Source organism: Talpa europaea, assembly GCF_964194135.1.
Source record: "Talpa europaea genome assembly, chromosome: 10".
In the NCBI taxonomy this organism is placed as follows: Eukaryota; Metazoa; Chordata; class Mammalia; order Eulipotyphla; family Talpidae; genus Talpa; species Talpa europaea.
Window position 1 is genome coordinate 45,781,654 of NC_140077.1, and position 11,190 is coordinate 45,792,843.

At 36.0% G+C, this 11,190-nt stretch overlaps 1 protein-coding gene across 1 annotated transcript in view; it reads left to right on the forward strand.

Moving 5' to 3' along the window:
• Nucleotides 1-10,878, forward strand: part of DNAJC12 (DnaJ heat shock protein family (Hsp40) member C12) — a gene marked incomplete at both ends in the record, with an annotated part of 31,996 nt that extends 21,118 nt beyond the window's left edge. Inside the window, 2 exons of the mRNA XM_084244910.1 lie at nt 6,792-6,996; nt 10,784-10,878. Of these exons, the coding sequence (XP_084101036.1) occupies nt 6,792-6,996; nt 10,784-10,878 (300 nt within the window). The remainder of the gene's footprint in view (nt 1-6,791; nt 6,997-10,783) is intronic.
• Nucleotides 10,879-11,190: the final 312 nt, after the last annotated feature.

Sequence of the window (11,190 nt, forward strand, 5' to 3'; positions counted from 1 at the left end):
GTAGTGATGTCTGCATGGGAAAGTCTCTCTTGTCTCTAACATTTAGTTGTTGCTTCTGTGTGTGTATGCGGTTTCATTTCCTCCCCCTTTCACATTCGCTACCCTAGATAAATAAATAACTGTTCTCATACTAATATTATTCATCATCTCATAGATCATTGTTTATCCTTTTGTAGATAATCATCTCCACTAGGGTGCTTGGTTTGAGTATATTACATAAGCCATTCTGACAATAAAATGGTTGTGACTTAAGATTTTAATTTTAAGTGACATTTATCTAAAACATGCCTGAATATTTGCTTGCCCTATACATTTTTGGATTGTTAGATACTATAAAATTCTTATCCTTCAAATCACTAACCCCATGTTTCTGCTTTTTATTTAGGCAAAATAAACTCAGTGAAAGAAAAAGCATTGGTTGAGAGCACTATTAGTCTCAAAACCTTGAAGGCAGGACAAATCACAGTGCACTTTTGCACCATCACACACAAATTCATATTGCAGAAATCTCTTTTGGGTGATGAAACTGTAACATAATTTTTTCCCACACTGATGCTTGTGTTTTCACTAACTATTTTTCTTTTCCTTTTTAGAAGTTCTTTCTGATAATTTAGTTTGTAAAAATATTGTAAGACTTCATTCAGGTCCATGAATATGGTGGAAATTCAAGTTGAGATATGTGATGCTGATTTTTAGAAAAAACCAGCTTTAGGTTGAAGGTGAAGGCTTTAGGAACTATGGCATTTGGGACCTTGGGTAACTTGACAAAAGAGACCTTTTTAGCGCTAAGAATTTTAGAGATATTCATCATTGTCATGCTAAGTGGTTTTATCCCAAGGGACCCAGGGTATGTATGTCATTCCCTCTAGTTCCAAAAAATATATGGCAGAATGATTTTAGGATCACTATGGGAAAGTGATAGTCAAAATAAAACACAGGAAAACTCACAAGCTGTTTAAACTGTCATATCACATCAATTGCTATAAATTTTTTAAAAGATTTATTTATTTATGCATACAAGAGCTGGGGTGTAGGCCAGAGGCATGGGGAGGGGGGGGATGAGAGGACTCAGCAGAGACAGAGTGGGGAACAGAACAGGCAGAGTGACCAAAGTACACTGCTGAGGGGAGCAGTGGGTGAGTCAGGAGAGGTCTGCTGCGCCATGTGGGTGGCTCCCTGGCTGATCGGGAATTGAATTCATGCTGCAGTGGCTGCGGATACCTTCATAGTTTGCATCTTAACCTTTGTGCCACCAGAGAGGCCCCCCAATTGCTATAAATTTTATAAAGAGTTAATAGAAACACATTTTTTGGTGAACTGATTGATTGTTTGACAAACTGATTGCTTCTGGAAGGACTTATTGGGGCTGCCAGTCATCCTTATGTGTTTTTGGATCATTGGTAGCTTTCCAGGCTTGGAGAGGTGTTTTGAGGTTGAGTCCATTTGGCCATAGACTGTAAGGGAAGCTTCCCTCTATGCCTGTATAGCCCCAGCTTCCCCAGCCAGATGGGAAACAGTGTGTAATTCAGTACCTTCTGGGCCTGTTCAGAGGCCGTCTGTCCTAATTGGATGTTATCCAAAAGCAAGGCAGATATCACCCAGGCAAGTAAAAAATTCACTCATGGTGAATGGGGACTATAACCAAGATAAAAATGCATACATTGTGCAAAAATGAAAAATGATGTAAAAATATATAAAATTAAAAAAATAATAACTAAAAAAACCCAAAAACTAAAAAAAAAATTACCAGTCAATTTTGTATAATTTATTCAGCCATATTCATGGCTCATGTGAGTCAACTGATTTTTTTCTTCTATTTATCGCTATGTTTACTGGCACATAGACACAGTTTTTTATATGAAGTGTTTATCAAATTCAAGAATTAAAAAAAAAAAAGACTTCCTAGAGAAGAAATAAGCAACAACCCATTAAGGAAAGCTAGTAAACAAGGTAATTGAGGAGGTAGAACAACTACATCCAGTTTCATAGACTGTAGGACAGTGGTTTTTGCACCTAGGCTCCATGTCTGTGTAGTGTTAACTCACTCCATGCATATAGTGATTTTCTGTCTGGTGCAGTTAATTTTTTTTTATTATATATAGATGCTCCCCTTTCTAATCTCCCTCTTAGTGTGGATCAACTTCTCTCATTTGATATTTTTGTTGATGCTTGTTCTGTTCCAGTGAATCACTGGAATCACTGCACAATAGTTTACTTGAGATCCAATGCCCTGCCCACCTAATACCTGGAGGAGCTAAGAAATTCACCTGTGAACACAGAAATGAGTGGTCTAATTGTGTCTCAGCAAACTGGCTGCTCAGTATTGCTTACATTAGTTCTGTGATTGAACTACAAAGTATGAGAGGTGCCTGTATATAAAGTTAGATAGTTTGGATTTCCCCCCTGCAAGTTTCTTTAACTAGGAACAACAGATACTACATATTGAATAAAATACTTTATTCTGATTTATTCATAAAGGAATTGATGAGTAAGGGCCTTCAAAGCATTTACTGTAGGTCAGTCATTAATCATTAACACCTCTGTAAGGCAGACTATAGGCACTTTTATTTCAAGAGTGAAATACTGAGAAATACTTATACTAAATACTTAGAAAACAACACAAAGAAAAGAAAAAAACTTTATTATCCTGCCATGTAAAAACAGCCATTTTGGTGCATTTTCTTCCAGTGTTTTCCTCCCTTCATTTGTTAGTGTGAGAACCACATTGAATGGTGGCAGTAACAGCTTTATTAGGGTGATCTGTGGATCTTGGGGTGTGTGGGTTATTTTTGGGGAAGAAGATTCAGGATAATCCCATTTTACAGTTGTTGAGAGATAGGTTGAAGATGGGGAGAAGTGAATTCTCTATTGGATTAGAGCAAGGAGTTGAATATACTTATGATTTTAGGGTATGTATGAGGCCACATTGAACTCCTCTCTGTCTGTGCACCTATATTTTATGTTTATGTTTACATATATATATATATTTATATATATATTTTTTTTATATATATTTATATATCTATATTTGGCTATATCTATCTACCTTCAAATATAGTTGAGATCATACTATTTATGACCATTTTTGCTTATTACTCATTAACACCAAGCTGCTAACTCTTCCCAGTTTTCTTTAAAAATCATGATGAGCACACACACACACACACACACACAACTTTTACATGGAGAACTTGGTCATGTACACATGTAATATTTGACCACCATCACCTTGTGTTGCTTTGTGTTAAACTGGTAGATAAAGCAGGGCTCTCAGACAAAAGTTGGCAACAGCATTACTATAAGATAGTTCAGACTCTCCAGGAAAGAAGTGCTCTTAGATTGAAATGCAAGATGACGCTTGCAAAGTGGGGAATGTGTGTGTGTAACAGGCCTCAGCCCCTTTGTGGCAGTTTTTAAATGTCACAACTTTTGAGCTTATTCAATAAGCTTTGGAATTCAGAAAAATCAGCGTTTTATTCAATATAGTTTCTTGGCTTTGCTTTTTCTCTATTTTTTTGGAGCATGGGAAACACTATCCTAGATATCAGGAAGATGAAGTATTCTGTTTATAACTTCCCTAAGTAGGTGGCTTATGGGTTTTCCTTGGGTTTTTGAGTAACAGAGCTAGTATGTCACTGTTTAGTAATACTTCAGGAATTGTGTCCCAAGATATACAATGAAGTTTCAAGAAACGGTTATGTTCATTGTTTTGGTTGAATCTAGGGCTAATTTTTCTTTCCTTTTTTTTCTTTTATATGCATTTTCCATCATTCTTGTACAATGTGTGCTTTCTCCTCTAAGGTGTAGTCCCCAAGGAATTTCCACCACAATTCACCCGTGTCCCATACCATAGCCCCTTTTGCTCTTCCCGCCCCTGTTTTGAGCCTTCACCCTCCTCCTCCCCTGCAGAATGTCTCTGATTTATAGTTGCCTTCCAGGGCTAATTTTTCTACTTCAATTATTTTTGATGCAGAGAAATCTCAATCTCTGTTTCTTACTCTGTGCTCATCTATGTATCCTTCCATTCATCCACTTCATCCATCCAATTTTAAGCATTTTAATTGGAATATATATATATATATATGCAGGACCCATTTTTAAGCTTTATTAATTTGACAGTGGTTTACATAATTATATAATTTGGGGAGTCCAGCTTCACAATTATATAATTTGGGGAGTACATGCCATACTCTCCCTCCACCAAATCTCCAGTGCCACAGCCCTGTCACCTTTCCTCCTCATATCCTCCTCCCCCATCCCCTGTGTGTGTGTGTGTGTGTGTGTGTATGTAATTATTTTTTATAAATGTCTATTAAGCATTTACAACAAGACAGGCATATAGAAGGATGCAGCAGCCATGGTTCTTACCTTCCTGAAGATTTTCCCCAGGTAAAGTCTCCTTCCTGCCAAGTCTGCCACTTGTCATGGGGGAGACTCAGGTATAGGCCAGAGGCCCAGGGGTGTAAGAATTCACCAGAGACAGAGTGGAGAACAGAACTGGGGGATTTATTGAAATACACTGTTAAGAGGAGTAGCAGGTGAGACAGGAGAGGTCTGCTGCACCACCAGTATATTTTTCATAGAGATTTATTCTTGTTGTTTTGTGAGTTTGTTTTCTTTGGTTATTTTTTATTCTGCAAATAAGTGAAACCATCTGGTAACTATCTTTCATTTTCTGACTTCATCTACTTAGCATAACCATCAAAATTCATTCATATTTTCCTGAAAGGCACTATTTCACCTTTATAAAGAGCTGAGAGGTGTTTCATTGAGTATATATCCCACAATTTCTTTTATCCAATCTATCAGTGGGCATTGAGGGTGATTCCATGACTTGGCTGTTGTGAAATAATGCAGCTATGAGCATAGGAGTGCATCAATCTTTTTGTATTAGTTGTGTTTAAAATGGTGAACACTCTGGACTCTGCTGGACTCATTTTTGGTTCCCCCCAAACTGCCCTATTCCTGACTCATGGTAAGCAGCCAGAGCTACACTGATAGAGTTATAAGGTTAAACCACTGAGCAAAGGACCCCCACCAGGTATATAAAACACAATTTTAGGATATTGGATTTCTGTGAAAAGTTTTCAGGGACTTTGGACCTTGTGATTATAAAAATATAAGGGTTAAACCAGGAATCAATGGCCCATGCCCAACACTATTGATTTATGGTCCTTGATTTTTTTTTAAGTTGTAAATTAAATATGTCACAAAACCAACATACTTTTGTTAAAATAAATCAAAATAGTAAAATAGGATATGTAACAAAAAGTGAGTTCATACTTATTCCAGCCCTCCCTGGTTTTCTTTCCCTTCCCAGAATACCACCATTGCCATTATTGTGTTTCCTTTTAGAAAACATCTATACAATGTATATATATATATATATATATATTCACATTGTCCTTAAAAAATAAATGGAAAATAATTAGAAAGTTCTTGCTCTTTGAGGACAACTAATTGACATAAAATGAATCCATTTAAAATTAGGACAAATTTCACAGTAAATATTGGTTGGATTCCTGCTTTGTGTATGAGTTTTCTTAAAAAGAAGATTTGTAATCCAGAATTCTAGTATTTGTCAACTCTGCATTAATTGTGACTGGATGAAAGGCCACAATAGTAGTTGTGGCAATAGTAGTTTACCTAATTATTGATACAATAGTAGTCAGTTTTAGGGGCACATCCTTGTTGTTTATCAATAGTAAAATACATGACAACTCATTATTTTAATTATTTTGAAGTATACCATTCAGTGGCATTAAGTACATTCACAATGTTGTTTACCCATCATTATCTAATTCTAGAACTTTCCCATCACCTCAAAAGGAAACCTCATATTTGTTATGGGGAGGCATGCGATACCTCTTTCCCCCAGTTGCCAGTAACCACAAATCTGCTATCTTCCTGAATTTGTTTATTCTAGCTATTTCATATTTAATGGAATCATATAAGTTGTATTGGCTTCTTTTACGTAGCATTATGTTTCCAAGGTTAACCTACATATTCCATAACTTTTTTATGGCCAAATAATACCCATTTCATGGATATTACCACCTTTTTATTTATCCAGTCATGAGTTCATGGACATTTAGGTTGTTTCTGCCTTTTGACTTTTGTGAATAATGCTGCTATGAACATTCATGTTGAAGTTTTTCTTTGAATACCTGTTTTCTGTTCTTGTGGGTATGTATCTAGAAATGGAAGTGGATCATATGGATATTTTATATTTAACTTCCTGTGGAAGCAGGTATTTCTTTGCACCTTTCTGATGCTAGTCTGTTCACTCTGTACCATGAAATGGATTTCTACTTATATCATTGGTCTTCCAAATCAGTGAGGATTAACTAATATGTAGATTAATTGAGTAATGTTTGTTTAATAGTCATAACATTCTTTTTTTTTTTTTAAAGATTTATTTATTCATACATGCACTGGGTACTGTCAGAAGCGTGGTAGGGTGAGAGAATTCACCAGAGCCAGAGCATGGAACAGAATAGGCAGAGTGACGAAATACACTGCTGAGGGGAGAAGCGGGCGGGCAGGAGAGATCTGTGCGCCATGTGGGACCCTCGCTGGGTGGCTGGGGATCAAACCAGTGCTGCAGAGGCTGCAGGCAGCTTCGCAGTGCAGCGATCAACCGCTGCGCCACCAGGGGAGGCCCAATAGTCATAACATTCTTTTAATCAACACTATAACAAATAGTTCAGGTGTTGCTACATGCTGAACTTTAAATATAGAAGACTACCGTAATAGTGATTTTATATTGAATGTCTCTTTTAATAATGTAGTCGATGCATTGGGCTGTCAGAAGTAAAAAAGACTTGATGCTGGAAGAATCTGACCAGACTCATACCAACAAGACTGAAAATAAGGAATTGAAGGAGCAAAGAGAAATAAAGACAAAAGAGTTGGATTCAACCATGGAGAAAAGGGAGCAAAAAGAATCCGAATCCCTGGAGAAGTCACTTCTCCCACAATGTTCAGATTCTCCAAGTAAGTCATGTTGTGTGAGTTTTATAGAACAGAGGTCTGAAATTAAAGGGCTTGGTTTAAATAGTACTTATTCTCAACCTTTTCTAACTACATAGTCATGCCAAATATACAAATCGGTTTAGCACCTTAAAGGATACCTAGCACTGGTGAAGAAACTAGAAGACAGATTCCTCAATATATTCCTTGCAAGGGAAATTTTGGGATATTTTTGGGAGTATCTACTGCTTGATTGAAAAAACACTAGCTAACATTTATTGGGTGTTTACTATGTGCAGGAATGTTCTTTGTACATACAACTTTATATCAATTACCTCATTTAACACTAATTTTGTATATATTAACTGATTTCATTCTCACTACAAGTTTATTATTCTCATTTTTCAGATGAGAAAACTGTGAATGATAATGGTACATTCTCATCAAGTTGTCATGAAGCTTAAATGAGAAGATCCATGCAAAATGCTTAGCACAGTCTTTCACTATAATAAGCTCTGCAAAACTGTTAGCTGTTACTATCATGTCTTTGTCTGACTAGTCATGTCTCTGTTTATCTTGTATAGGTGTGTTATATACACACACTGTAACTACCTTTCAAATTCTTATTCTAATGACTCCCATTAGAATTTAGTTTGAACATCCTTGAACACTTATTTTTATTTTTTAAATATTTATTGAATTAATGTTGATTTACATGGGAGTTTGTATTATTGAAGAGGGGGAATCCCCCCTTTATCAGATGTTGTCACCATAGTGCACCCACCACCCAAGAACCCATAGCCCACCACCCTAGACTCTTGCTACCTCCCCTTTGAATACTTACTTTTAAAAAGAAGATAGTTTGTGGTGAATTATAGACTTTCTGAAAAAGTTTTTAGAATTTGATTCAGTTTTCTATGCTGGTTACCCAAGCAGCCCTCTTGCAGAATCTGTATGTTGATTGCATCAGCCTCATAGCTGGAAATGGTTATAATATAACAAACTGATCAAAGCAGAAGCCTGCATTTCAGAAAAAACAAGTGTTTTAAGTAAACACATAGGAATTCCCACCCACACAGGCACACACAGGCATTCAATTCTGGAATGTTCAGATCTGTGCTCCCGGAACCTGGACTTTTTGTTTCTAATTCAAATGTAGTCTGAATTCACCAGAACTGGGGGGGTTGGATACTTCTTAGGTTTAGGCAAGATCCTAAAGCTGCACTTGAATACCTCTCACAAGAGTCTATAAAAATTGTTCTTTCTTTTAAAAAAGTAATTTAGATATCAAAAACCCCAAAGTAATATGAGCTTGTCACTCAAAAATTCGAAGAATCATTAAAGAAAATAACTTAGTGTCTCCCCCAGCCTCCCATTCTTCTCTGTTTCTACTTCTTGAGTCGTCAGTGATGATGCTCAGGTGTGTCTCCTTCCATACTACTCTTTATGCTAATAAAGTCGTATAGATGTATATGTTCATGAAGAGGACTTTGCAAATAAAGAACAATGTTATTCCATGTACCTTCCTGCCTGTTACACAGTGGTGGAGAGCACAGACTCTAGAATCAGATCTTCACTGTTTCACTGATGAGTTATATGACCTTGGGGGAGTGAGTTAGCCTCTCTGTATTTGAGTTTTCTTATTTGAATCTAATGGTAAAAAATACTAGTGTCTATTTCATAACTTTTTTTGAGAAGTAAGTGACTTAATATATGTAAAATATTTAGAGCATGTGCATTGTAAGTGCTTTTTTAGTATTAGCATTTGTTATTGTGAGACTTCTCCATACATGTAGAAACAATATAATCTTTTTAACAGCTGCTAACTATTCTAGTATAGATATATTGTAATTTACTCAGGATGCACTATGATGCCAGTTTTGATGTCCTCACATGATGAAGCGTATTCTCTTACTGTGGTTGAAGAATGAAGAATGAAGTTGAGGGATGAGAGAAGGGAGCTTTGTTGTTTAGAGCTGTTGTTGGAGATTAAGACGTGAAATTTTACCAAAGATACATTAACCAGTATTTTCTTAATGCTTTTTAAAAGATAATTGGCTGTGCTGAGTAGTGCTGTGAAACTGGAGTTTGGTATACCAAAGTGCATTTGCTTGATTATTTATAGTTCATTTTACTGCAGTGTAAATTTTATAATGCCAGCATTTACAGGATATTATTCATGTCAGCTTTACCAAACCCTGAGTGGCTTCTCATATAAATTTCAGCATCTTTGTTAATTTTCTCAAGCAGCGCTTGATATTTACTTTGGAGTTTGCCTTTGATGCCTCTTCTGTGATGAACAGCCATCAAACAGTACCCATCTTATGACTCTCATTACATCCAGTAAGATGTGGAGTGTGACATCTGGAAACTGGTGTGCAAGACAAACTCGCTTTCTTTCCATTTAAATATGCAATAAATATGCCTTCTGATAAATACAATGCTAGGATAAAATAGTTTTGTGTAACACTCTATAATAAAAAGAAAAATTCAAATGTAGCAGAAGCAGCTGATAGTCCCTTCCCAGGCATTGCCAACCCTGCTTCTGCCAGAGGCTTCCTCTGGTAATAAACTCTGCCCTGCAGCAAATGAGCAGGCAGTCAGTGGAAGGGGGCAAATGCCCTGGTGGTATAGCAATCAGGCAACAATGAATGGGAGTGGGTGGCTAAATTCCCAGGTCCTTCACCCCTCAAGTGGGATAAATGCTGAGGTATTTTTATGTTGTCTCCCAGGGTTCCTAGGGGACCACACCCCAATTGTGCAGGGCAGCAACTTGTCCGATTATGTACTTTTATAGATTTGGTTCTCGCCCCTACTTCTCTACGAGGGCCTCTGGGGATCACTTCCCAGATTGGTCGTGCATTCAAATTCTTGCTTGGGGATCTATTTCTAGAGAAATTCAAACTGGAAGACATCTTTTTAAAACTAAAAGCAACATGTATTTACTGTAGAAATGTGAGAAAATGTGGTTAAGCAAAAGAAAGAAATTCCACTTATAATCTTACCATCTAGAAAAATATTAATATTCTAGTATATTTTTTCTACTGTCTAAACTGCCTTCTAACTCCCTGTCACTTAGCAATATCTTATGAGCATTTTTCTATGTCCAAAATATTAAAAAATTGTTAATGACTATATCAAAGCCTTTTAACCAACTTTCTACAGCTGAAGATTTAGATTTTTTCTTCATTTTTTTAAAAAAATTGAGAAATGGAGTCATGATAAAAATCCTTATAGTTAAACCCTTGAGCACATTCATGATTTTTTCCCTTAATAAATTTCTAGAACTAGAATTATTGGGATAAAGGTATATACATTTTAATGAATTTGATAAATACCGCCAAATTGCCTGCCGAGGATTTTGCCAATTTATACTTCCTCTAGTAGAGAAGGAAAATGACCTTTTCTCTTGTTTTCAAAAAAGTTGTTTATTGGAATAAAAATATTTTACTGTTATAGAATAAATTATTGGTGTTCCAGGGATCTGCTATTATTGACCTTTTACATTTGGCAGTTGTTTGAAAGTTGTTTTCAATTTCTTTGCAGGTGAATTGTTAAAATTCCTACCATTGCGTGCATTTATAAAATCTTTTTATTATTAAACATTTAAGCCCGTGAGGTTCTTTTATCCAAATAAACTGTATAAACTTCATAAGAATTCAAAAGTTAATTTAATTCATTTCTATTTGATATTAACAGGTTATACCAAAGATTCTTACATTTTACATCTTGTAGTGAAGTTTTATCACCAAACTGTTTTACAAGTTTGACTTTTACTATCTGTGATTTTAAAATCTTTTCTTTTCCAAAGGTTTTTCAGATGTGAACTGTGGGCACCTTCGTTTCCGCTGGTCTGGGGATGCTCCCTCAGAACTCCTGAGGAAATTCAGAAACTATGAAATATGAAATGTCTCTGAGCCACAGAAGAAAGAGAACAAGATATCCCCTGTGCTGCCAACATGTGGTCTTTGTTCCAGTCTTTAAAATGTCATGTTTAAAATGTCATGTTTATATGTAATGATTGTGAATTACTGAGTATCAATTAATTCCACCATCCTTGAACCCATTCTCACAATGTGTTTCTTAAGTGAAAATCAGGAAACAAGATGGTTTCAATATTTGAAAAAAAATTAAAACTTTCAGATTCAGGGTAGACTGTATTATATGTGCTTCCTGTTAATGTTATTTATAGAAATCTACTTAAAAAAGCTATGTCTG